Here is a 26,860-nt window from a genome sequence, read left to right as displayed (position 1 = left end):
CACACCTTTGAGCACGTGGGGATCCTTGATTGGCTGTGCACCGCTCTAAAACCACTACCCTGCCTGGGGCCCTGGACAGGAGCCAGGCCTTGCAGGGGCTCCCCTGGTGGGAGTGTTACCTGGAAGTGTCCGTGGATTCTCCCAGCCTTGCTCCTGGGGGTGGGGAACGCTAACAAAGCCCACAGCATTCCCCCTCGTATGTTATCCTGTGGCACGCGTTTCCTTCCAGTTCTTCATGTCAGCTAGCCTTGACCCCGTGGGGTAGATCGTGTACCCTGCCTTCACCTAAGAAAAGAGCCTCAGTTTTTGCTGTAGGAGTTCCTAGTGAAGATTCTGAACTAGCATAGGAGGGGAAGGATTATGTACCTGTGGGATTAAGGGCAAGGCCTTGCTTTCATTTTTGCCATATAGCCCAGGAATCTGCTGCCGCAGACCCAGTGACACACATTCTGGTCATTTTATCTTGCCCGACAGGCGAGGAAGCTACAAAGAGCGTGATTCGGTGGGTGCGTCAGGCTGGACGAGCTCACTTGGTTCACTTGGCTTAGTGGAGCGATGATACCGGGCCTGTCTGTCTGCAGGGCCCATCTGGTCATCTGCTGGGCTCTTTCTGCAGCTCCCAGGAGTAGGGGGCGGCAGTGGGAACGGGACTCTCTGGGAATGCGTGGGACACCCAAGTGTACAAAAAAAGCAGTCTTAAGTGATTGTTGATATGTGGTTGGACATCCTGTCCCTCAGTCTGCGGGTGTGTGCGAAGTGCTTTTGCGCTTTCCTAATATTGAGGCCTGTAGCCAAATGGTGAAAGGCGGCGTATCTCTGGTGCCTTCTCTGCTGATGTGGGGACAAGGATTGCTCTCCGTATGCTCTGTGGCCTGGAGCCGTTGAACCCGCTCTCCTTTGCCAGGCCACTGGATAAGCTGTGGAAAATCAGTTTGTACCAGGGTTCCTGTTACTGGTTCTTGGGCTGCGCAAGGATAGAAACGAGGCTGTATCCCCAAATCAAAGGCACAGACAAGGCTTTACCAGGGTTACAGCTGGAGCTGAAGGGAGACTCAGCGCTAGGACAGATAAGTTAGACTGGCTGGAACAGAAAGGAAGTCCTGCAGCCTATAAGGCTCCTCCTCCGCTTCCCACGCTGGTTTAATTTGCTAATGAGGGGGCGGGGGAAAGAACGGTTCTTGATTGGTTGAAAGGGCCTCGTTCTGATTGGTTGATATTGGCCGGCCATTCCATTGCGCCAGCTCACGGTGCTTTCGGAGACCGGGTCCTCTGTTCTAAGGCCAGCTTGTATGTGGGGCTGCATCTTGGTTCTGGTAACCGTGGTCCCTGTCTCATTGTAGTGATGAGAACGGCTTAGTGCAGAGGTTCTTTGCTAGGTTCTGTACCGGAAGCCTATACCTATGCACACACACCCTACACATTCCTTTATAGGCGTATACACTTATATATATATACCCCTAATTAGGCTTCCGTTTCATTAGCAGATTGCTCCCCATTCTCACCTAAAATTTTGAGCCACGTGACTAGATGCTGTCACCCAGAGTTATATGCTTGCACATGCCATTCCTGAGCCAGATCCATAATGAGAAAATGCCACTCTCTTTTTGAAATGTGTGGGTCCTCAACTAGTGGGATCTCATGTTTAGTGCCTATAGGGTTTACTACTGTGTCACGTTGAATTGGAACAGGAAGCCCATTCCGGTTTGAGTGTAAAGCAGATAAACTGGGGCTAAGAGGCCGGTGCTCGGCAGAGAGCCAGAACCCAACGACCCCGGCTCACACTGCCGCGTGGGTTCCAGAATCCTTGAGTGGGGCTGCGAGCTCTGTCCTGGGCTGGGACAGGCTCTTGCTCCCACGTGGTCTGGCAACACAGCCAGCCCCTCTTGGTGTCTTTTATGTCTTCGGTGACACAGCTGCTCTTCTCATTTTAATCTCCTTTTCTGGCCTCCCCACCCCTGTCCTTTCTGTCCCCCGCCTTGACCATCCCGAACTTTGCGATTTATCCAGTTCTGTAGGGGGCGTGATTTCTTTCGGTGTGTGGAACTGGGTCGTGTGAAATCATCATGACTTTACTCAGTGTGTCTTGTAGATTGTTATTTTGACCTCACGGGTCATTTTGGTGGGTGGTTGGACTTGCGATAATTCTGAATGTTAACTTTGGAATTTTCTGAATCAAAAAGACAGCTCCGAGTTGAGTGAGGGAGAATGCCTCGTGGGCTCTGGTGAGTCACACAGGAAGGAGGGAGAGGAGGACTTCATTGGCACTAATAGGCACTTTGCTTCTTCCCCAGGTCCCCCTCCTGTTTGTTACAGCCCCGGTAGTCCCGCCCCGATTCTGGAAGACCCCAACTACTTTTTCCCTGACTTCCAGCTCTATTCTGGGAGGCGTGAACCATCTGCTTTGACAGTGGAGGCAAACGGTAGTAGCATCAGGGAAAAAGTTGGTAAGTCCTTTTACTGGCATTTCGGTTGGAAAAACAGGATGATCATATGTTTCTGATTTTTAGCCTTTTGCTTAATTTTTTTTCTGTCCTTGTTTTACAAACCGGCCAGTTGTATTATTGATTGTCTTTTTAGTGGTGGGTGTCTTATTCTTAATGTTTGTGCTCTGGTGTCAGTAGACTGTTTTATAATAATATGTGACTCTCAACAGACAGAGTTCTTATGTAGGAACTTAAGAGTCATACCATTTATTCCCTAATTTTTCTCCAATTCCTATATACATTTTTGTAGTATTTTTTTCCAGAACTTTTCCCTCCTCCTTTGCTTTTACTTTTATCTCTTTCTGCAAATAATTGAGAAGTTCAGAAGAAATTCAAAGCTATAGTAGGCAGGGAACTGATTCCTGTGTGAGAATTTCTTGCCTATTTTTGAGGGCATTTGAAATTGGTAAAACTAGAAGGGAATCTTTAAAACCACTGAAGGAGGGGTGCCTGGGAGGCTCAGTCGGTTGGGCATTTGCCCTTGACTCAGGTCATGATCCTGGGCTCCTGGGATTGAACCCCACATCGGGCTCCCTGCTCCATGGTGAGTCTGCTTCTTCCTCTCCCTCTGCTCTTACCCTTGCTTGTGTGCTCTCTCTCTCCTTCTCTCTGTCAAATAAAAAAAATCTTAAAACAAAAACAAAACAAAAAGCACTGTAGGGAGGGATCTCCTGGTTCTTGGCAAATGTGCTTATGAAAAGGAAATTCAGTAGTTTTCACGCTTGAGGAGAACCCCTCTCCCCCAAGTCATTATCTTTTGGAAATACATTTGTCTTTTTATTTGCATTTTTACTCAAGTTGTTTACAATGTTTATTTTTATGTGAATTCGCTTGTGCCACAAGCCTTTCATAACAGTTATCCTGAGGGCAGGGACTGTGTTCTCTTTACCTTCTACCTCCAGCACCTGTCTGAAGGCCTGGATGTAACTGGTTGGTGGGGAAGATTTTCACAGTGAGTGTGTGGCCCACCGAAGCCCACACTGATCTCTCTTTCCTTGGGTTCTTCATTGCTTATTATAGTTCTTTGGCAATTCATCTTACATGGACTTCCAAAAACCTGTTTCTCGTGTTTGAAATTTTTTATTGCTGAGTTTTGGGCTTATATCTTAGTTACAGTATACCTTCTTGGGAAGTAGGGAATAAGTTCGAACTTACTGCACATGCAGTCTTATGGAGTAGAAATGAAGTCTGCCCATTTCCCAGAGGGGAGGGTTTCAGAGAAGCCAAGTAACTTGCCTGAGGTCTTGGGGGTGTGATTTGGAGGGTGTGGGGGAGGGGAGAGGCAGACCTGTGTGATCAGAGTTCTGGTCATGAGCTTCAGGACCCAGTCTGTAAAGTTCTTGAAGTTGCAGGACAATTATTTTCTGAATGCCTTCTGTGCATCAGGGTTGTGTTCTAGGCACTGCAGAGATAGCAAGTGAAGAGAGCAGATAAAACTCTGCCATCTCGTTCTTGAATTCTGGTAGAAGAGTATAGATCATATATGCAGGGTGGATTGGAAGAAGAGGCCAGAGGCAAGAGATGTGAGGAGGCCATTGGAGACCTCTAAGGCAAGTGGTAGGGAGAGCAGGCACCTGGGAAGTGGCTGAGGGCATGGAAATTAGGGTTGCAGTCTTTTACTATCGCTAAGACACTAAAAATGTCATCTAGTGTCACCTTTTGTCATATTTTAATGCCAAAAAGAGTAAGAGGGATGTGACCTTTCATAGCCCTTGCCTAAAAAAAGATAGAGGCATAAACCTAATGACAAGCATCTGTGGTACACACGTGTATATGGGCGATATACTACCACCTTTATTTTTTCTCATTTTACTGGACCAAGAAAAACTAGTTTGGCACTTGATCAAATGTGAAGAGAAAAAGAGATAAAGGGCCAAAAGTACCTCTGAAATTTCTGTCTGGATGGCTTACAGGGTAAGGCTGCCAATTACAGAAAACACAAACAAACAAAAAGGCAGCCTTGGGGAAGAAAGATGGTTTGGGGGGAGACGAGGTATTCTGTGTATATATAGAAACAGAGCCATCATTGCCTGGGATTATAGAAGTGAGGCTCCTTGGCGATGATCTAGTTCAGTTCCCTCTCTTTACCCATGAGGAGATTGAGCTCAGAGATAGTGATTTGCTCAAGGTCACACCTGTAGTAAGTGCTAGAATTTTTACTTACTGCTATGTAATTTCCTCAATACACTACTTACTAGTATTGTGAAATGGACAGATTTTCCTGCACTCATGCAGGAGTTCTTAAATGTTTGATCCCCCGTTACATGCACACTGGGTTCTGTGCACTAGCGAGACCGGGATGGGTTGGCAGGATCCTTGCCTTTAAGAAGCTGAGAGTCTTGGATAAATAATTGCTGCTGTCTAGAGCGATAACGGTTCTAATGGTGATCTGTACGAATGGAGAAGGCACTTAGGAGTAGGGGTCAAGTCTGCTGGGCTGCAGTGGGACAAGTTATACTCCAGAGTAGCTGTGAGCCCTCATTTGAAGCATGTCTAGGAATTTCCCAAGAAGACCTGGTGAGGTGCATCCCTCTTGGCAGAGGGAAGAACATGAGTGAAATCCTAGAGGCGGGAGAGAACTCGCGTGTCTGGGAGCTATGTGGTCTTAGGTACTGCTGGACTCACGCACCGAGGGGTGGCCTGGGAGGGGAGGTAGTGGTGGTGGCCTGAACTGTTGCTGGTTCCCCCTACCTGCTGCAGCCTAGGGTAGGATGTCAGTTTCATCTTGTAATTCACTACTGAGGAATTTTGTGCAGAGGAGTGATATAGTTAGGTTTTCCTAGTTGAACAGTCTTTCAGGGTAACGTGGAAGATAGGTTGAGGTCTCCCGGGTGGGTTTGGAGGTGGGACCGAGTGTCAGAAAAATAGATAAGAGGCTGCTGGAATTGTCTGGGTATGAGACACCATGGGCTTTGCAGTGTTGTGGAATAAATACAGCTTTTTTTGTAGAATGAGTCAGATCCCAACTCTGGCTCTTCCTACCTCTGTAACCCCTGTCATTCGCCTTCTCTGAGCCTCTCTCCTCATCTGTGAGATAGGGGAAATGATATCTGTCTCGTATGATCATATGTGCCTCATATGATTATCTGAGGGATAAACGAAATAACATGTGGAGAGAATTTAGCACAGTACCTGGTGCATCATATGTACTTTTAAAATGGCTCTTACGGTTACATTGTGGTTATCAATAATACACTTGGGGACTGGAGGGGAATGAAAAAGGTTAGGAGAGGTATTTAAGAGGTAGAGTTGGCAGGCTAATACTGGATGCTAGAGGTAAGGGAGGAGAAGGAACTTTGGAAAACGCCCAGGTTTCTGGCTTGGCTAGGAGTAGATAAGGGAGGGATATGGGGTTTGGTGGGTAAGTGCTGGGGGCTGGGAGGACATGTTGAGTGTGGCGAGCCAACGGGGCCGTCTGCTGGGGGCGGTAGATGTAGGTCATGAATCAGTCTTCAAAGACGGGTGGCCGGTGTGATGGCCTGGGAGATTCTGTTGAGTGATGGTGGGAGAGCTTTCAGGGCAGAGCTGTGGGAAATAACCAGAATTTAAGAGGCGGGTGAAAAAGAGGGGGCCAGAGAAGAAGTGCCCAGAGAGGCAGGAGCTGGAACCAGGGCAGGGGTTGGAGGTGGGAGACCTGGATGCTTCAGGAAGCACTTCAGGAAGGAGATGCTCACCATGACAAGTCTGAAATGCTTCCGACAGGTGAGGTGTGTCATACGGGAGATGGAATATTCTCGCTGGGCTTGGTAGTTAATCAGAACTTTAGGGAGAGTGGCAAATGGGGCATTTGGCAAGAGGAGACGGGGAGTGTAGACTGCTTACCGAGGACAATCAGAAGAGAACAGGAGTACAGATGCACAGAGGCAGTTAGAGGTATGTGGTTGGGCCAAGAAAAGGGGATTCCTTTTTGTTTGATCTTGTTGGTTTTTTTTTTTTTTTTTTTTCTTCCATTTTTTTTTTTTTTTTAAAGATGGGAAAGATTTGGCATGTTTCTATGAGGAAGGCAAGGAGCCAGCAGGGAGTTTAAAGGAAAGGGAGGGGGTGAAGGACAGCAAGGTCCAGGAGGAAGCAGGAGATGAGGGAATGGAGGGTAGTAGCCTCGCTGTGAGTGGGAGCAACACTTCCCTGAGACACTCAGGGTAAACGGAGGTGGCAGTGTATTTGAAATGTTGTCTTTAAAGGCTACTGTAGCAGGCACCTGGGTGGCCTGGGTGCCTTCAGCTCAGGTCATGATCTGAGGGTCCTGGGTTTGAACCCCACATCAGGCTCCCTGCTGAGCCTCTGTCCCTCTGTTCCTCCCCCCGTGCACTCTCTCTCTCAAATAAATAAATAATCTGTAAAAATCAATAAGTAGGTAAATAAATATATAAAATGATAAAATAAAATAAAATAAAAAGAATAAAGGCTACGGTAGGTACCATGTTAATTACTCAGCGTGTAGATCCAGACCCGTGTCCCCATGGCACATCCTGACACCCTTTTCCCTCTGTTTGCCTTCTAGTTGAGGAGCCCCCGTGTCACTTCCAGCCCCCAAGCCTCCTGCGGACGTCAGAGGTGGAGATGAGAGGTTCCGAGGATGCGGCCGCTGGGACAGTGTTACAGCGGCTGATCCAGGAACAACTGCGGTATGGCACCCCGACCGAGAACATGAACTTGCTGGCCATTCAGCACCAGGCCACAGGGAGCGCAGGACCCGCCCACCCCACGAACAGCTTTTCTTCCACGGAAAACCTCGCTCCAGAAGACCCACCAATGGTCTACCAGGCGGCGCGCCAGGAGCCACAGGGTCAGGAACACCAGGTGGACAACACGGCGATGGAGAAGCAGGTGCGGCCCCCGCAGCCTCAACAGAACAACGAGGAGCTGCCCACGTACGAGGAGGCCAAGGCGCAGTCCCAGTTCTTTCGGGGGCAGCAGCCACCGCCGCCACCGCCGCCGCAGGGGACTGTCGGGCACAGTTACTACATGGCCGGGGCCGGCGGTCAGAAGGCCCGGACCGAGGGCAGGCCCACGGTGAGCCGCGCCAGCAGCGGGCAGGCGCACAAGGATGAGGCGCTGAAGGAGCTCAAGCAGGGCCACGTGCGCTCTCTCAGCGAGAGGATCATGCAGCTGTCATTGGAGAGGAACGGTGCTAAGCAGCACCTCCCTGGCTCTGGCAACGGAAAGGGGTTCAAGGCAGGAGGGGGACCCTCCCCCGCCCAGCCCGCGGGGAAAGTGCTGGACCCCCGGGGTCCTCCGCCCGAGTACCCCTACAAGACCAAGCAGATGGTGTCCCCCGTCAGCAAGAGCCAGGAGCACGGACTCTTCTACAGCGACCAGCACCCAGCGATGCTGCACGAGATGGTCAAGCCGTACCCCGCCCCTCAGCCCGCGAGAACAGAAGTGGCCGTCCTGCGGTACCAGCCGCCCCCAGAGTATGGGGTGACCAGGTGATTCTCAGGCCCATGGGTTTAACCTGGCTTTTCGAGATTTCGAGATCATGTTCTCCGAGCTTGTTATTTTCAAGGCGGGTTGGGTTTCAGCCATTAGGTTTTTTTTTTTTTTCTCCCTTGCGCGTGATACTTAATAAGGCACTTCTGGACCAGAATACGTAGAGTGAAACAGAACACAGATCAATAGAGGATTGTCTCCAAATGTAGCAGAAGGCGATCGGGGATTTATGAGTTGAGGGGAGGAGCCTCGGTCTCTGGCCATCCTTGGGAGCTCTGCCTAGTGGCCAGGCAAAGCGGCAGTTTTCCTGGCTGTCTCTGTGGACAGTGTCCAGACTCCTGGAGCTTATTATTGCCGTGGGGTTTTATGGAGCTATTCTTCATTATAGATTTGAAAGGAAAACGTAGTCTGAATTCTAGAACAGTGGAGCTAAAAGGGCCATAGAAATCTTAGAGTTTCACCTCTGTATTGAGCAGATGAGACACTAAAGCCTAGAGAGACACCTGCATTTTCGAGGTCCGCTGCTCTGGGCCGCTGGAACGAGATTGCAGTGGCCTGACCATCAACAGCTGTTCCCTCCATGGCCCTAATTCTAATCCTTCTTCCTACTGATGGCTGGATTCGGCAGCACTTACAAGGTGTCTCCTCTGTGCGGCCTTGTACCTGGTTTGAGATGAAGAAGGGCTCCCACCCTCAAGGACCTCATCTCGCTGTCCTGGTGGGGCCAGCCCCTGAGCCCATCACTGCTCTGTAGGGTCTGTTTGAAGGCAGTACGTGGAGTGCTTAGAACCTGAGAGATTGTATGACTCACACCCGGAGGCAAAGGGGAGAGGCCCCCAGAGGAAGTGATGTCCACGCCGGGTCTCAAAGGACCAGTAGGGCTGTGGGGAAAGCATGTGAGGAGATGGGGTAGCAGAACACACTGTGTGGGGGGAATGGGCTGGTTTGGTCTGGAACACACCCAGGTACCACGGGTGGGTTAGGGAGTGGCCAGCAGTGGCAGAGATGTGTTAGAACACGGAGCTGAGACCAGCTGGTCAAGGTCTCTGGGAGTCCTTCTATGGAGTTTGGAATTTAGCCATAAGCAGTTGGGAAAGCCAGTGTTTCCAGGGAGAGACTCTGTGTGTGTTTATTAGGTTGACTTCAGTGGCGGTCGAGGATGGATCCAAGGAACAGGACCAGAGGCCATGAGACCTCCAGGGACAATTTCAGTAGTCCAGCTAAGAACTGGTGAGCACGGCCTATGTTGGAGGCCGGAGGTACAGGGGAGCGTTATGTGCTGTGAGAGGCAGAAAAGTCACAGAGACAGGACTTAATGACTGATAAGACCCAGAAGCTGAGAAACAAGAGGCCAGTTGGAAATCAAACTCTCAAGAGAGAAATTGGGTCTGAAGGTACAAATTCGGGAGTAATGAGCATTTCAATGCTGCCAGGCTTCTTGGAGAGAGGTGGAGCAGGAGAAGGGGAGGCAAGTGACCACTGCCTGTTCTTGGCTATGTCATCATTCTCACAAAGGGCTTTATCTGTCTGTTTCCAAATCAGGTGAGTTGAGTTTTCCCTGGGGGACCCCAGCGGCTGTGTGCAGAGTGCACCTTGGCTGTATGTCTTCTGAAAAGGCAGTGAGTGGGCCTTGGCAGAGGGAGAGAGCTGGCTTGCCTGCCCTCGGTTTCCCGGCTGCTGACCGTTCCCCCGCGTGTTAGGCTGGGAATGCCAGCTTGGAAGCAGGATAGCACCTCGGAGAACTCTGCCAGGCTGTGGACCTCATTCTCCCCAAAGGCATCATAGTCTGACTGAGGAATCCAAGATGGGGCCTGCGGGGCTCTTGTTTTTTACCCTTTCATAGCTCTTCGAGCCACAGGAGACATTTGAACTTTAAAACTGTCAGGTTTGAAGAGGGGGGAAGAAAAGGCTTCCTATGTCTGGCATATGTGCCACATTGATTCAAGAGACTTGTTTATAGTCGTCAAGGGTGTTTATCACAGGATCAAATCAGAGTTTGTGATGTTTCACCTTTTTTCCTGAACATTTGACTCAGCCTTTAGAGCTTGCTGGAAGGTGGGAACATCCCCAAAGGAAGCCTTCCTCTTCTCTTTGGCTTTACAGTAATGCATCACGTGGGTCATTTTGGTTTTTTGTCATCTGGCCGTAGGTGAGCTAGGAGGTGGGAAACAGGATAGGGGGCGAAGAGAAGCAGCAGTAAGAGATCTACCCAGTTACTTGTGGAAAGTGTCATTTGTCTCAAAGTTATGACGTCAAAAAGAAGAAGAAATGCGTGAGGGATTTGAGCTAATTGCCAGGCTTGGTGGCCGGACTGACACAGCACATCAAAATGGCTCCAGAGAGGTAACAGACAGGCCACTGAGGCTCGGCCCCAGCGCTGAAAGGCCCCTTTGTGAGCCTGGCCATGGCTCACCAGCATGGCTCCAGCAGCCCAGCCCTGGGCCGACAGAGTCAACAAAGGTACGTGCATACCAGTCCTGCCGCAGACACATCCAGCGTGATCTGAACTCCCAGGGTGGGATCTGAGACTCAGCAGTGTGCGATCTTCGAGTTTCCTTCAACCCAGGAGATTTGAGTTTCGTGGTTATGTTCCTTTGCGCCTAAAGAGTTATCTGTTCGTCATTGATGGCGGTGGTTTTGAAAGCTGCAGGCTGGGGTGTCCGTACGTCACAGACTCCTGGCCACCAAGGAAGAGCCACTGAGTGAGGTCATGGAGTCCCATCTCCTGGCCCTTTACATTGTTCAGACTTCACGGCTGTTTGCCTACTGATGGAAAGGTCCAAAAGGCAAGTGAGACAGAGCACAGAGCTTATGACAGAAGGAGGAAGAACTTGGGAGTTCTTGCCTTCATTACTGACCCACCATAGCTTATACATTTACCCTCCCTGACCTGCTAAAGGTGGAGATGTGTGGTGGTTTGTTGGAAAGCACTTTAGTCTCTTGGTGGGAGACCCCAGGCAGAAGCTATCAGTTACAGCCTCGTTGACTTGCTCCAGGTTGGCCCCTGTGGTGGGTGAGGTAGTGAGGCTGGCAGAGATGGGGAGACTAAGGCCCTGCTGAGGTGGCTGGTGGGGACCTCCAGGGAACAGGAGCTGGCCGAGGAGGAAGGCTCTGGTTGTATTCCTGCTCCATCATCCTTTTTCTTCCACCTGAAAGTGGTAAGGGATATAAAGGAGGACAAGGTGAGAATCGAACGGGTTGTTCTATGTAGAATTGGGCTTTAAGAAAAAAAAGCCAGCATTTGGGTGATAATTCGTACTCACTTTGTGGAGAGAGCATTCTAGAAGCACTGACCGCTGTCCGAGCAGTTGGGAGGACGTCAGTCAAGTGCATGTTTGCTTTCCAAGGAAGTCTGCCCATATTTCCGAAAGTGGAAACCGAAAAGGTGAAAAAAAATCACTTAAAGTAGCCTACCTTCTTAGTACAACGACTGTTAACATTTTCCTCTACACATTCATTTCTTCGTGTGTTATCCTCATAGATTATATTCAGTGTCGTATCTTGGCTTGTTTGTGCTATTGTCGGGACTGTTGTATCACATTCTTTCTACCATAGTATCTCAGCTTGTTTTAACTCCTATCGTATCAGTGCTTTCTACAATACCACGCACTTGTTTTCCTCACCATCCTTTTTATTGCTGGGTGATATTTTATAAAGTATATAATTTACATCATAGTTTCTACAAATAATAGAGTGAACACAATCATGCATATCAAGTTTTCTGTGCCCTGACTCCTAACACCTGGTCCTATCCCCTAGGACCCCTAGGAGGGTGGCTCTCTGAGTGCAGGATGGGAGGGCCTGAGAGAAGACCCCAAATATTTAAGACTTGGCAGTGTTTCTGAAAATTGGTGTGAAGGTGGAGCTAAAAACAGAAGGACCAACTGAATGTCTGTTTCGAGAGTGCGTGGAGCCCCCGGTCCCCTTCTCACTCAGGTTGTGGCTGGCTGCCCTGTCTGTCCTTGCCCCAGGAGAAGTCCGGGGCTCTGTTCTCTGGAGGGGGTCTCTGAACTTTTGGTTCACTTCTTTAGAAATCATTATTTAGGGTTGAAATTATTAGGTAAATTGTAACAAACATTTAATGACTCGTGATACCAGATAAGTTGGTAAAAATCGTTACAGTGTGTGTGTCACTGCCCTTTGACCAACCTTAGTCATTGTCATTACAAAACCTTCGCTCACTTAATGGGCAGATAGTGTTAATTCTTTATTTTACTTTGCATTATTAGCTGGGTTACTTGGGGGGTTAATTTAATGGTTAATTTAACCTTGCAAATTAGCTGTTTGTGTCTTCCATTTGTATGATCTATATATTGTAATGGATTCAGAACACACTAAAACCTGTGTTCTCTATCACTGGCCCTGACCTTACAGTGTCTAGAACTCCATCTGTACCCTTAGCAGGGGGCAGTGGAACAGGACTAAAGCTTCAGTGCCTGCCTGCGCCAGGCACTCTGTGTGGGTGACCTTCCTCTGTTGTCACTGCATTTCTGAGGGGTGGGCACTGTCACTGACCCTACTGGATGGTAGGGGGGATCCATGATGTTCATGGTAAGCACTGAGGCCCAGACATAAGCATAGGAAGATAGTTTTACCAGCTTTCCAGGAGCAGAGAAAAGAGTGGTAACTGTTGATTAATATTTTTTCCATCTATGAATGTATTAATTGGATTTTTAGTATGTGAATGGATACCTTATAAAGGCACGAATGATGGCATCTTTGACCCAGCCCTTTGTGCGGGCTGATAAAAGCATCTTACAGATGATGTCAAGCAGGAGGTGCTGCGGACCTCCTTGCAAGGAGAAGCTTGTTTGGTTCTCCCCCCTCCCGCCAAACCCTGCCAGGCCAGCCATGTCCACCACCCTCCTTCCCAAAAGGGCACGGGGTGACAGTTTCCTGCATCCAGAGAGAGAAAGTGTGGTGTAACTAATGTCCTAAGTCGCTCATATTTTCCTTTAAAAATGCACAGTGCATTTTTCCCCAGAGAAACCTCCAGGGCTAGTTTTATTTAGGATAGATGACATCCTCTGGGAACATGCCAGATGAGGGTACAGTAAGGAGGGAGGCACCAAGAGGGGACCGCAGCCAAGGAGCGCACGTGACAAATGAAAGAGAGAGAACACATCTCCCTCTCCCCAAGAAACTCATGTTGATCCAACTGTGTAAGCAGAGTGCAGTTTAAACCATGAACAAGGACAGAAATAGGTGGCCAAGAGCAGGGCTCACTTGGTGGGGTTTGGAATGTGCTGTGTTAAAGAATGTTTGGTGGTCCCATCTTGCTTCCACTTGGAAATGTCTGGAGGAGGGAGGGGAATTTTCAGAGTAAGTGTATATCCAGAGCGGTGATTTGCAGTTTACAGAGTTATGAACATGAATTGCTATGGAGGACAAAAGGTAAACCAGGTCCAAGGTTGTTGGATTAAAAACTATGTGTTGCCCTTAACAGAAATGAGGCCATGGAGCCTTATTTAAATTCCACCAGCTAAACATGTGTTTTGAATACCAGCATTAGAACTCGGGAGTTTCTACAGCTTTTAAGCTGGATTATGGCTGAATGAGCCAAGAAACATGCTGTTTATTCTGCGAAAAAGCTCTGCAGTATGGGAATTTCAAAGGCTAGGGTCAAGTTCAGGTTACTTTCTTAGGAAACGTAACACAGTTCCAGCTATAATGCATGAGACCAGTGACTTCTTCAAACAAGAGGATTGCCTCTCGCCATCCTGCGTGGAAATAAATCAGATCTTCGTTTACACAGACTTGAGTCTTAATTTGGGCATTTATGAGTTTTGCTGGTGTCTGCACAATCAATGGGGGCCGGCGGGGAGGATTTGGGTTTGCATGAAGATTTGAGGGGTTTTGAGTTCTGGCTCTTCCATTTTGTAGTAAGTTGCGTCAGTTCTCTGTGCCTCAGTTTCCTTATCTGCAAACTATTACAGCTCATTTTTTCTAAAACCCATTCCCCACCCCCCCCAACAAAGAGAAAGAAGGAAAGTAGAAATTATCTGCAGTCCCACTATCCTGAGATAACCAGAGTTCAGTAAGCTTTGGCTGTGTTGCCCCGAGGGTCAGAAAATCATAAGAGAGTACTCTAAGTGAGAAAACTCTGCGTAAACAGGAGGTATTTTTGCTGAACGACGGGTCTTAACTCTTTAACCTCTTCACCACAGGCCAAGAAGCACTTTGTGATTTCATCTTGTTTTTAAACTCTTTTATCTCATTTTGTTTACTTTCTCTGATTATCACAATAATGATGCAGATTTTTTGGCTTATCTTCAGTTTCTAATTTTTCTACAGCATACATATATCTAAGTAATCTTAGATAATGAATTTTTTAAAAAGTAGCCACATGTGTCCATTGTAGAAATTTTATAAAGAAAAACAGGACAAGGAAGAAAAATCTATAATCCCATCACATAGCTTGAGCCACTCTGACTTCTTATTATAATTCCTTCTAGTCATTTTTCTCTGCATGATGTTTGACACATACTAGGTGAAATCCTAATATGTCTAGATATGATTTGAAAAAAAGTCCTTTCTTAGGGACTCTATGGAAGCTTGCTGAACTGAATTGTTAATGTCAGTACTGAAAAAAGTTGTTTTGATTTTATGTCTCTTAATAAGTTTGCTTTGGAATATGTTTTTAGCAGTCTGCATTTTTTCTTTTGAATTCCTTGATCACATCCTCTTCCTGTTTATCCATTGATGTTTATTTTCCTGCCACGGTTTGAAAAGTTTTTAATTTTTTATTGTTAATCACATGAGCCAAATTTACTAAATGTTAGCATGATGACCTAATTTCAGATGAACATTGAGTTTCATGTATTGAACATACCTTGAACACCCTTGACGCCTGGGAATATGGGGAGAGCAGGGAGGGGTCTGACTGCTGGTCTCTTCGCATGAATTGCTCTGATGGTCATTGAATTCTGGAATTATCTCCCCAAATGAGGCCTTTTGATGTACATTCAGTATGGTCTACAGCAGTGCTGTCCAATAAAAGTATAGTTACAAGCCACACGTGTCTACTCAAAAATGTTTTGGCAGCCACATTTTTTTTTTTAAAGTTAAAAGAAAACAAGTGAAATTAATTTTAAAACATAGTTAAGTTAACCTGTTAAAAACATATTTTTAAAAACACGTTTTAGGGGCGCCTGGGTGGCTCAGTGGGTTAAAGCCTCTGCCTTCGGCTCAGGTCATGATCCCAGGGTCCTGGGATCAAGCCCCACATCGGGCTCTCTGCTCTGCAGAGAGCCTGCTTCCTCCTCTCTCTGCCTGCCTCCCTGCCTACTTGTGATCTCTCTCTCTCTCTGTCAAATAAATAAATAAAATCTTAAAAAAAAAAAAAAAAACATGTTTTAGGGGCTCCCAGGTGACTCTGGGTAAAGCCTCTGCCTTCCGCTCAGGGCATGATCTCAGGGTCCTGGGATCCAGCCCTGCATCGGGCTCCGTGCTCGGCAGGGATCCTGCTTCTCCCGCTCCCTGGGCCCACCCCAGCTCGTGCTCTGTCTCTCAAATAAATAAGTCTTTGAAAAAATAAATAAAAACACGTTTTAGTTAGCTAAACCCATGATCATTTCAACAGGTAATCAGCATTGAAAGCTATTAATGAGACAGCTTACATTTTTGGCCCTGAGTCTTCTGATTTTGATGTCTGTCTTCGACACTTCCTGCACATTTCAGGTGTTTGGGAGCACATGTAGCTTGTGGCTACTCTTTGGGACCACACAAGTCCCAGAGGAGGTAAGACTCTGAGAGCGAGTGCTCTGACACATTCAGACATCACCTTGAAACGGGCTCTTGTTCTCTGCTGTGCTGCGGAAAAGTTCTTAGATGCCCAAGGTTCTGTGGCGCTGTAATAAGCTTTGATTCTTTACTGAGGTCGAGCATTAGGGACTGTGATCCTCATCACATGGGGTTTGAAGAGGAAGGGACACTCAGGTGGTTCTTCTTGCCTTTCTCTGGACACCAATGATCAGTGTGTGGTAATGACAGAGACTAACGTGTTTAAGTGCTTGCCTCAGGATACACACAGTATGGCATGCTTTATATTCCTTGTCTCATTTAATTCTCGCAACAACCCTGTGAGGTAGGTATGATCATCTTGTTTAAAGATGAAGAAGTTAAAAACTCACCCGTGAGTCCATGGTTAGAAAGAAGCAGAAGCAGAGAAAAGAGACCCCGTGCTGAGGAATAGGGCTCTCCTGTACTAAAATGGGAGGTAACCCCCGTGTGGTGGGAGTATGATGGGTTTTAGGTCCCCCTAGTTGAAAGGCTCCCCCCCTTTTTTTTTTGTTTTTTTTTTTTTTTTGTTTTTTTTTGTAGTGAGATCGCAGCTCTGTGAATCCTGAAGTTTGCACACTTTAAAAATAAGTTATGTATGGCGTGAGAGCAGTGAATGCCCAAGTTTGTGAGAAGTCAGTACAACAGTGTGACATGCTAATGTGACACATTATATCCAGGTGTCACATAAATATGGAAGTTTATGAACGAGCTTGTGTATGAAGGCCTGTGATGTGCACAGAGGAGCAAATGGACTGGTGATTACTTGTCACCAATGATCCTGTTTTCCCAAGTCAAATAACATTGTCACTCCCATTTTGAGCTGCATTTTGTGACCCCAAATACATAAGAAGGGTAGTGATGGGGCACCTTGGTGCTCAGTCGGTTAAGCGGTTAAGCCTCCGACTTGAGTTTGGCTCAGGTCGCCATCTCAGAGTCCTGGGATGAGCCCCACATTGGGCTCCATGCTCAGCGAGTGGTCTCTTTCTCCCTCTGTCCCTCCCCTGCTTGTGATCACCTGCACTCGAACTCTCTCTCTCTCAAAAATCTTTAAGAAGAAAAAAAAGAGCAGTGACATGGAGCTATGTTATTATACTGGCAACATCAAGATTTGAGATTCTACCTAGAACCGATTATCCAGAACCAATCTAAACACCAGAGGTCTCTTCTTCAATACAATGTTGAGGGTTTAGCCATTATTTGAAAGCACATCAAGCATATGTTGTCTCCCTAATTGCTCCTGGACTTAGGGGCCAAATCAACTGACACATGTGTATTGGGTACCAACCTGGTTTAAGCCATCATCTTCTACCCTCAAAAAACATGCTAAAAATTTGGGAGAAACGACACATGCGTGAAAAATTAAATAATATTACCTTTAAAATGAAAATTCAGGAGAACAAAAGACTTAATATAGGCCCGTGGTGGCAGGTTGTGAGAATCGTGATTTCAGCAGGTTGTCATTTTGGAGGAAAGAAGTGGCTACCAGTTCTGGGTTCGGGCTATGTGCATATGTCCTGAGTCGTGGACGATGGAGGGCCAATCTGCAAGAATTTCCTCCATGACCTCCATTTTGTCTCATAAATGTGACTCTTTAAATGCTGTATTTTTAATACATCACTGTAGACTTGGCTTTGCTCAGACATATTTAAGCAACTGGTCAGTTACTGGTCAGGTGGGTGGCACTTGGGAAAAGGTCACTGTCTGCGGCGCTCTGAGGCTCAGTGTGGGTATAGGCTCTCACAGTGGGCCCCAGGACCTCAGGAGTGAAGGACCAAAGGGTGGCTGCCTTCCCTCCCTGCTCTCAGCAGGACAGAGAAAAAGTGAACTGCGAGGACTCTGGAATCCGAAAGCCTGGGCGTGGCTCTCCTTTATGTTCCTGTTCTCTCTGTTCTGGTTCTACGTTACCATCCTGTGCTTTGTTCTTCTCATCTTAATAGGCTGATAATGAGACCTATTTTAGAAGGCAGTTATAAAGGTTAAAATGAGACGCTGAATGCAAAAAGTGCTCAGTCATTGTTAGCCGTAACAGAGGAAATTTATTGGACTTATGCGTGCCATGCTCGGTGCCAGGCTTTTTATTAGGGGCTGTGGGATTCAGATGGTAACAGTAATGGTGGTTATAGCTCACCCTTGTCCAGTGCTTACTTTGTGCCGGCCCTTATATATATTATTAAGCCCTCAAGTCCTTTAGCGTTGAGCTAAGTAGTACACAGTCCCAGGAGGTCAAGGCCCTTGGTGGCAAATAAGCTGGCTCTGTGACTTCACAGAAGGAAGTCAGGAACAAGTAGTAGATGATTACAGCATCGAATTCTACTCGCAGGTGTTTCTCAGTGCATACTGGTTCCCATCCTGTCTGTTTCCCTTTTCTTTGTGTTCTCATTGCTTGGGACGTGGCCGATCAACAGCATTATCTTTGGAAGCTGAGGATAGGTGGTTTCTGTTATGATCTCGTGAGAAATTGTCTGGTTCTGTTACACTCTTTCCCCCTCATTTCCACTAAGCCCAAATCTGCCTGGTCCAGATCTTTGATCTCACCAACCTGCTGGCAGAGTGGTGGAGCCAAGGAATGGACGTTTGCTGTCCTCCCCGCCCATCGTCCCTGGTGATGGTCTGTTTATTGAATGTGTAACTGAGTTATTTACAAGGCCACTGTTCTCCTTAGTAGAAGAGTTCCCATTTTGAAAAAGTGAGTTCTTTTCTGTTGCCTAACCTTGGCAAACACCCTTTTCCGGCTTTGCCATGCAAGTGACTAGTCGCCATCATGGATGACTTAGGTTGGCATTCAGGAAACACTTCCTTTTGTCCTAGATGGGAAAAAGATGAGAAGATAAGCCCACCTCTGACCATGAGTGAGTCCCAAATCCCTGAGTTTAATAAATGTGAAAAGATAGATGCCGTGGCCCATAGTTGCCTGGGCCAAAGGGAACCCCCAAGCTTCAGACAGTAGAGATGCAGGATCATCTGTGCCCACCTCGGCCCCAAGGAGACATGCCACATCTGTTCTGTCTCTTCCCGAAGACTTGCCCATTTCATTGGATGGTACAATTTGTGCAAAGCCCCAAGTCTAGGAGTGATTTTTAAATTTTCTTCCCCTTTTCACTCACTGTGCGTGGTCTAACTGATGTCTCCCAAATCCATCCCTAACTGCCCTTCTGCTACGGCCTTGTGAGACTCCCATCGGTTCTCATCGAGACCACACGCAGCCTCCCTGCGGGGTGCCCTGCATGCGTTCTTGCCCCTGTGCGTCTCATCTCTACACCACCCCATGGGGCAGCTCCTCCATGGGCATGGACTACACTCTGAGGGCAGGGTTGGCCTTGGCTTACAAAGGCCCTTTCCTCTTGCTCTCTCTGCTCTTACCTTGTCCCACTTTGGCTGGCCGTGCTTCATATCCATGGGTCTGCCTGTGCTAGGTCCTAATGTAGGCCCCATACACCAGCCAGTTCTCCTACCTGGAATGTTGTTCTGCCTCCTCCTTTACCCTCTTGCCCCAGCCATGGACTCCTTCTGTGTGTCTTTCAGACTTCAGCTCAGTCACCCACGTCCCCTTCCCTGCCCTCCCAGAATGAACTAGCCATTCACTGCCCCCCATCCCATGACCTGGTTTGGATGGCTCGCCTGTCTCTGTCTCCGAGAATGGAAGCTTCATGAGAACAGGGCCCTGGTAGCCCCCGCCGCCCCAGCAGTGCTGATCCAGAGGGAGAACACATTACCTATCAGTGGGTGAGGGCCTGGTCCCGCCATCCTTCGCCAGCACAGGGATGTACACCAGTGGCCTGGGGTCTCGCTGGGGACTTTCTCCTCCCACTGCATTCCTAGGGTCTGATGCCTGGTCTCCACTTCCCTTGCAGCCGCCCCTGCCAGCTCCCTTTCCCGTCAACGGTGCAGCAGCACAGCCCGATGTCCTCCCAGAACCCCCCGGTCAGTGGGCCACTGCACTCCGTGTCCTTGCCGCTGCCGCTCCCCATGACCCTGGCAGGCCCGCAGCCCCCGCCAGCCGCCTCACCCAGCCAGCAGCTCGGGCCTGATGCCTTCGCTATCGTGGAGCGAGCCCAGCAGATGGTGGAGATACTCACTGAGGAGAACCGGGTGCTTCACCAGGAACTTCAGGGTTACTATGACAATGCCGACAAGCTCCACAAGGTACGTGACTTCCCAATGGAAGGAGAGGGAGAAGCAGGGTCTCTGGGAGCATCAGAATTTTTTACTGCCCGTCAGAGGTGGACACTGATGACCACGGGCCGTCAGTGACCCCTTTTTATGCCGGGCACCATGCAAAGCTTTACGGAGACAAATGAATAAGACACAGTGCATGCCTTGGAGAAGCTTCCAGGCCAAAAGAGGGAGCGTCCTCTGAGCTCATCCTTGCAGTAGAATGTCAGGTGTGGTGTGGGGGTGGGGTGGCCCTGGAGCCGAGACACAAGAGTTCAGTCTTATTCCCCTGGGTGGACAGTGTGGAAGAGGGAGCACTGAGGGGAACACAGAGCAATGGGTTGAGAGAGACAGGGTTCTCAGGAACCATGTGATTGCCCCTTGGGGTTCATCAGCTGGGCTCTGCAGAAAGCATCGTGGCCTCCAGGCTGCAGGTGAAGTCTGAGCGACGGCCTGCTGTCCAGCACTTGTCGGGCAGGGAGATGCCGTGCGAGTCCAGCCTGCGTCCTTACCACAGGACTATCGGAGTATGGGGCTTTACTCCAAGAGCCACAGTCAGTGGGAGAACTTCCAGCAGGATGAATGGCTGTAGGCAGTGATTTCATGATGTCCCACGTGTCAAGACCTGGAAGGCTTCTGGTTGCACGGAAGAGGTGAGGGGCACAGGCATCAGGATGTGGCAGAGTGGGAGAGCCACAGAGCCCTAGAGTTTCCTTTCTGGTGGGAGTGACCCTCTAGGAGTCTTAAGTTCCTGGCTCTGTCCTGGACACCCAAGGGCTTTCATGAAGAGGAAAGGGCAGAATAGAAAGCCCGCCTGACTACAGAAGCATTGCCATTTGGTCCTGTGTGATGGTTAGTGCTCCCAGCTGGCTGGCCCGAGTAGCGTTCCCCTCTCAGCTGGTCTTCTTGCTGGTCAGCGTTTCTGAAGTGGGAGTTCCTCTTCTTTCCTGGCAGTACACACTGGGAACAGTGGGCTTGGTGGTGCCAGTGTTTTCAGGCAGAATCTGCCCCGGCACGTTCGTGCAGAGCTTCTGCCCAAAGGGTCTGGAGCTCCCTGGAGTCAAGACCAGACTTGGCTCAGAGACCTCCGGATGCCTTTCTTGGAGGGGAAAGAATGAGAGCCAGAGAGAAAGGGGCTGCCTGAAGTTTGCGGCCCCACCCCCACCCTGGTTGCACCCCAGAAGCTGGGAAACAAGCACGTTGTCTTGTGGCCTTGGCTGTAAGTCCCTACTCAGACCCAAGCTTGCCTCAGACACCTACTGGGGCAGATTCCTTCTAGGCGCAGTCTGTACGTTGGGAAGGAGCTCCCAATCCCTCCTGGGAAGTAAGTCGTTCTTTCTTCTCCCTAGTGAAGCCCTGTGGCAGAGACGTCCAGGAGTTAGGCAGACCCACCTGAGGGCATTTTGGTCCTGGGTCTTTCCACATGGATGTCTCTGAATAGTGGAAGGTGCAGAAGTTGGGAGGTCTTGTTATTCTTGGTTGATTTTTTTTTTTTAAATTATTATTAACATATACTTTTTACTGACCCATCACAAGCATCGCTGTCTTGATTTCGGTGCACATTTCTGTTTTGAAAAACCAAATCAATCTCCCAGGGGCTCAGCTTCCCCACACAGGCGATGATTCTTAATCTTTGGGGCCAAAAGGATTGTGATGATTAAAAAAGGAAAAATCAAAAGCAGTTTCCCTTCTGGAACTCAAAACTCCTTCAGTCCCTTGAATATTACAAATGGTTCTATGGTTCCTCCACGTCATGAGTCAGTCATATGTCAGACTGGATTTGTCAGTTTGAACACACAGCTTTTTTTTTTTTTTAATGTATTTTTTTTTTAAGATTTTATTTTTATTTATGTATTTGACAGAGAGAGATCACAAGCAGGCAGAAAGGAGGAAGCAGGCTCCCCACTGAGCAGAGAGCCTGATGTGGGGCTGGATCCCAGGACCCTGGGATCATGACCTGAGCCGAAGGCAGAGGCTTTAACCCACTGAGCCACCCAGGCACCCTGAACACACAGCTTTTAATGGAGCCCGCTGTGTTCATCACTCGTCCCGAGCTGTTGTCTGCAACCAGCACCAAGAGACACAAGGGCTGCCTGAAGGCTGTGACATAACCTTTCACAGCTTGTGTCCCCGAGGTGGGCCTTGTCCCAGGTCCTCCGTATGCATGGGCTGCCCTGCTCGGCCATCTGTCAGGACTGTTGGGTGAGGGGATGACCTCACTTCTCAGTGAGGATGACCCTGGTTTTGGTGGAGACACATGTGGCTCCCAAGGACGGGCTGCCCTGTGCCAGCAGTAACATCCAATCTGGGATACTCACAGTGTCGGGACCCCTGTGGAGATTCACTGTGAGGGCAAAACCAGAAGTAGATGAATTTTTAATGACAGGCCTTAGCCTACATATCCTGTGCCAGGAACACAGCGGGAAGGAACGGCTACATGCGGAGCCTGCCAGAGCGCGGCCTATCTAGGAAGACCCTGTTTCCAGAGAGGCACAAGGTGGTGATTCTCACTGCTAGTGTGGGACCAACGGCTGAGTACCCCTGAGAAAGTAGTTGTTTGTCGTTTTTCCTTTTGGCCATGCATTTTGCTTCTCTTTCCTTCCGGTTTCCCTGAAACCTAATTAATGGACAGAGTTTGCAGTGGGACTGGACCACGGGCCTTTGAAGGGTTCGGCCTCAGAAGCCATCAGGACCTAGGTGGGCATGTGAAGGGAAAGAGCCAGGTATTTCCCGTTCCCTAGGCTTGCCTGAGTGGAGACCCTGGTCTTTGGTCAGCGAACAGTGGTGGCTCTGATTGGGCGCTCTGTGGCTGAGACCGCAGGCCAGTCTTGTCCTGTGGGTCTCTGGGCTGTGCACCTGAAGGGGCTCAGGGAAGACACTGGTATCTCAAGCTCGGAGTAGCTGAGCTTTTTTCTTTCTCTGCTTCTGGTTCTTTTCTGGGACGGGGAGTGCTTTTCTGTGGGATCCCAGGGGCTGTGCAGCTTGGCCGGAGAGCTTCCTAACACCGGCCTGAAGGAAAGGCAGGTGCCATGGAGGCAAACCCGGGGCTGCCTCCATAGGATCCTCTTGGGACTCTGAACTGTCCCGGGTGTTTTCATATCAAAGCCAACCTATCCAGCCTGCCCCTTGCCTTTAGCAAATGTCAGGGGAAGCTTTGGTGTTCTGGACGGTGGGGGGGACACAGGTGGCTCCCATTCTGAAGGAGTGTGCAGTTGAGTCATAGACTGAAGTGAGACCGAAAATTCTGAAAATGATTCTAGGCCAAGTTCTCACCCCTAGGGATCCTCGCTTCATGTCCCTGAAAGATCATTCATTTTTCACTTGAATGTTTCCAGAGGAGAGACGCTCCCTCCTACTGGGCCTATTTCTAGAAAACATAGTTTGGATATTCTCCCTTCTGTTGAAACAAAGTCTGCATCCCTTGGACTCACTCCATTTCGTCACAGCTCTGTCTTCCCTAACACACTGAAGGGGACAAACGTCTCCATCACGACAATGGGAAGCTGCTGTTTCCCACAGGAAGTACCTTGTCCTGGACCAAGACCTTTGCCCTTTCTCAGTGGGTAGCTCCCAGCATGTAACCATATCCCAGTTCCCGATTGTTTTAGGATTTAAGATAGTAACTGTGCTGCCCTGGGGATCCCTCAGTCTCCTTGTATAAAATGTGCCGAAGGACGCTCTTCCCGTGCAGGAGAGAAGCCACGATCGGGAGCAGTTGACCCGTGCCCGAGTCTGGCTTGAGGAGTGACCTGTTTGAGGAGTCGTTCCGTCAGCCTGCGTTTGTGTCAGGGGCAGGGTGCAGTGTCAGGACCAGAAGGGCCGTTTCTGCATTCAAGGAGCTGACAGATCAGAGACGTAAAGTACATACGCAGGACAGAATTCCAGCCAGATGAGAATACTGTGAAATCAGCCCGCGGAACGTTCCAGTGCTCCGCGTCCTGGAGGCAGGCTCCCGGTTGTCCTGGGCTTGAGCCAGCAGCAGCAGTTGCCTGGGGGATGCCTCAGCATCTCTGCTTCTGAGGACTAGATGACACCCCGTGGCCCAGAAGGGGACTGTCCCCGAGGCATCCCCATTTGCCCGAAAACAATGGCCACCTTTATAGAGGAAATTAGCCATCTATAGGCGGTATGTTCTGAAGCCATCTCTTTTGAAAACAAAATTAAAAGGAAGGAACATAATTTGCGGGAGGGCTGTGAACAGGAGTTAGGATGTGCTGTTCTCTCTCCACAGTACCCACAATTCAAGATCTCGTCAGAAGAAACAGAAAGGCCTGGTGAGATAAGGGGACCAGGAAAGGATCAGCTCTGGTATTAGGAGCCCTTTGGGAAAATAACCTTGTACCAAGGGGTGCCCTGGTGTTCCGCTTCACCCTGGGGGGCTGCCACTTTTCAGAAGCCCCCACACTGTCCAGCCTCTTCACGGACCTCTTCCCAGTCGTGACTTCCCGGCTCTGTTGTAACCTCTGGGACACTAACCACATTCTCACTCCTTCAGTGTGTGACACCCCCGGCTTTCTGTCTTACCAGCTCCTCTGTTGCACCTGCTGCCAGGTCTTGATGCACCCCCCTCCCCACCCCCAGCGGTGTAAGTCCTCCCTTTGGGTGTAGCTCCCACCCTTCAGTCTTCCTCTCATCCCTGGACTTCCTGTCATGTCAGAGACACACGCTTCCTTTTGTGGCCGTGTGCCGTGGCTCCCGGACTGTCTTCTGACTAGAATGCGAAGCCCTTTGGTCATTTCTGCTTGGCAAAGTCCTGTTCATCCTTTGAGGGTTATTGGAAGGAGCATTCTCTCTGAAATCTTCCTGAAAGAAGCCTGTTCTTACCCCTGCAAAGTGACTTTGTTTAGTCTGTGAGAGCTTCCAGAAGCACCACACCCCTTATCTTGTTGCCTTGGAGAAGCACACATGTCTGGGGAGAGGCCAAGGCTAGACTATGAGTGCTCCGAGACCAGAAATCATCGTTAACCTCGTTCTTTGTCCTTGGCATCCAGACACACAGAAGATGCACGGTCGATACCTGCTTTCTTAGGATGTGTATTACTTACAGGGGTCTCAGCGGGGCCTTTCTGATCCGAGCAGTTGGGGTGCAGGCAGTGAGGGTGCCTGGCTCTTGATGACAGAGCTCTCCTGTGGACCAACCCAAAACACGGTACAGGCCTCTTGGTGCCCAGTGAGGGGCGCTACTGCTTCAACCCTCCCTGCTTGGCCTGTGGTCCCAACTCCAAGCAGCAGTTCCTCATGGTTCCATGCTCCTCTCTCCTGCATTTATGCTACGGAATGGTAAAATGGGAGCTGTTGGGATCTACTTCCAAAAACGTACGGCTATAGGGGACTCCTGTTGGGACAGTGACAGCGACTTGGTACAGATGTAAATATGCCAGTGACAAAAGGCACAGTCCTTGACTTAGTGAAGGGAAGAGAGAACGATCTTCACCCCAGGAGTATTGTTCAGCTCCTTCACATGAAGAGGTTTCCTGTGGGGCATTTGTCTATAATTAGATACAAGTCCTGTGTCCTTATGTAGACACGCTCCTAGACAGAGGGGTAAAAATGCCTAATGATGCCTCTCCTTGTGTGGATTTTATGTTCCTTGGGGGTTGGGTAGGAGGGTGTCTGGAAGAGCACCGGACTTGGAGTCTGGAAACGTGGGTTCTGCAGGGTGGCATCGGGCAGTCCAGCCAGACTTGAGAACCAGGTTCTGTTGTGGCCCTTCCAGGCCAGAGGGGGTGGGGAATTGATGGCACCATCTGTAGATGGTGCCGCCGGAGATGTGGAAGGAAGACCCCGCCTTCTCGGCCGGCGTGTCCCGGAGGCCCCAGTGTGCGTGCCAGGAGTCCCACCTTCATGCCGCTTCTTTCTTGCAGTTTGAAAAAGAACTTCAGAGAATTTCAGAAGCCTATGAAAGCCTGGTCAAGTCCACTACCAAGCGGGAATCACTGGACAAGGCGATGAGAAACAAACTGGAAGGAGAGATCCGGAGGCTTCATGACTTCAACAGAGACCTCCGAGGCACGTCTGGCCCCATCCATGTGCACCCTGCCCTAGACTCCCAGGGAGCTGGCGGCCTGCTTTCTGGGCCACGCTGTGTCCAGTAATCTCGGGAAGTCCAACCACCTGGGGCAGGGGTGCTCAAAGAGCAGGACTGTTCTTTTCTCCAGTGTATATTGTGTGTTGTGGGTTGCTGCCCTGGGCCTGAGAAGTGGCAGCTTCTAGGCACGAGTCCGTGAAAGTGAGGGAGCGTGTGTGCAGCTTCTTCCCTGCTTTTAAGGGTCTGCATCAAACTGACTCCGTAAAATAAAAATAGAACTTCAAAATTGAAAAAACAATAATAAAATAAAAGTACTTAGCGTGATTTGTGACTCTGCGAAGAAGAATGTTTGAAAAGACCAGTGTTGGATGCCCAGCCCTTCCCACATCAGGCTGAGTCATTTGGTAGCCTTCTTTGAAAGCCATCAGTCAGCTCTTGCTGGATAGAGTATAGAAGGCAGAGCTAGACAGCATTCTCTTGGAGGAAAAAGACAAAGCCCCCAGTTGTGAAAAAAGTAGATATATATAAACTCCCTGAAAGTTGGAAGGCACCTGCTGTAGGATGTTGGCAGTCTCCAACGAAGAATGACTTAAGCCATAACATTTTACTTGTCTCTCAGCTAAGCCACTTTTCAGTTGCCTCGTTGGCGAAAACAACATACTGATGGTCTCCAGTGGCTAGAGCCTACCTTTCCCATTACCACAGTCCTTTTGTCTTGGGAATCATGGACATTCCTTACAGATATACCAAACTGAATTATTGAATTGAATAAATGAAGACTTACCAAGTGGTTTGAGCAAACGTAGAGCTCTCTAGGTAGAATCTCCATCCATTTTGATTTTTTAAAAAATTTTTTGATTTTTAGTTCATTCTTATTTCTGTTTTTGGCTTCCCAGCTGCCTGTAGCAGCACAGGCTAACCGTAGGGCTGGTGGTCAGGGATAGACTAGGACTGGGTCTGAGGCCAAGGACACTTAGCTCCTTTT

General features: G+C 49.0%; 1 protein-coding gene across 1 annotated transcript in view; it reads left to right on the top strand.

Moving 5' to 3' along the window:
• The window catches only part of AMOTL1 (angiomotin like 1), a 151,885-nt gene that overhangs the window by 81,847 nt on the left and 43,178 nt on the right, over positions 1-26,860 (top strand). The window contains exons 5-8 of the mRNA XM_059186206.1: positions 2,292-2,444; positions 6,985-7,912; positions 19,547-19,838; positions 25,712-25,856. Coding sequence (XP_059042189.1) covers positions 2,292-2,444; positions 6,985-7,912; positions 19,547-19,838; positions 25,712-25,856 — 1,518 coding nt within the window. The remainder of the gene's footprint in view (positions 1-2,291; positions 2,445-6,984; positions 7,913-19,546; positions 19,839-25,711; positions 25,857-26,860) is intronic.

Source organism: Mustela lutreola, chromosome 1 (assembly GCF_030435805.1).
Source record: "Mustela lutreola isolate mMusLut2 chromosome 1, mMusLut2.pri, whole genome shotgun sequence".
In the NCBI taxonomy this organism is placed as follows: Eukaryota; Metazoa; Chordata; class Mammalia; order Carnivora; family Mustelidae; genus Mustela; species Mustela lutreola.
This window is presented reverse-complemented; position numbering and strand designations above follow the sequence as displayed.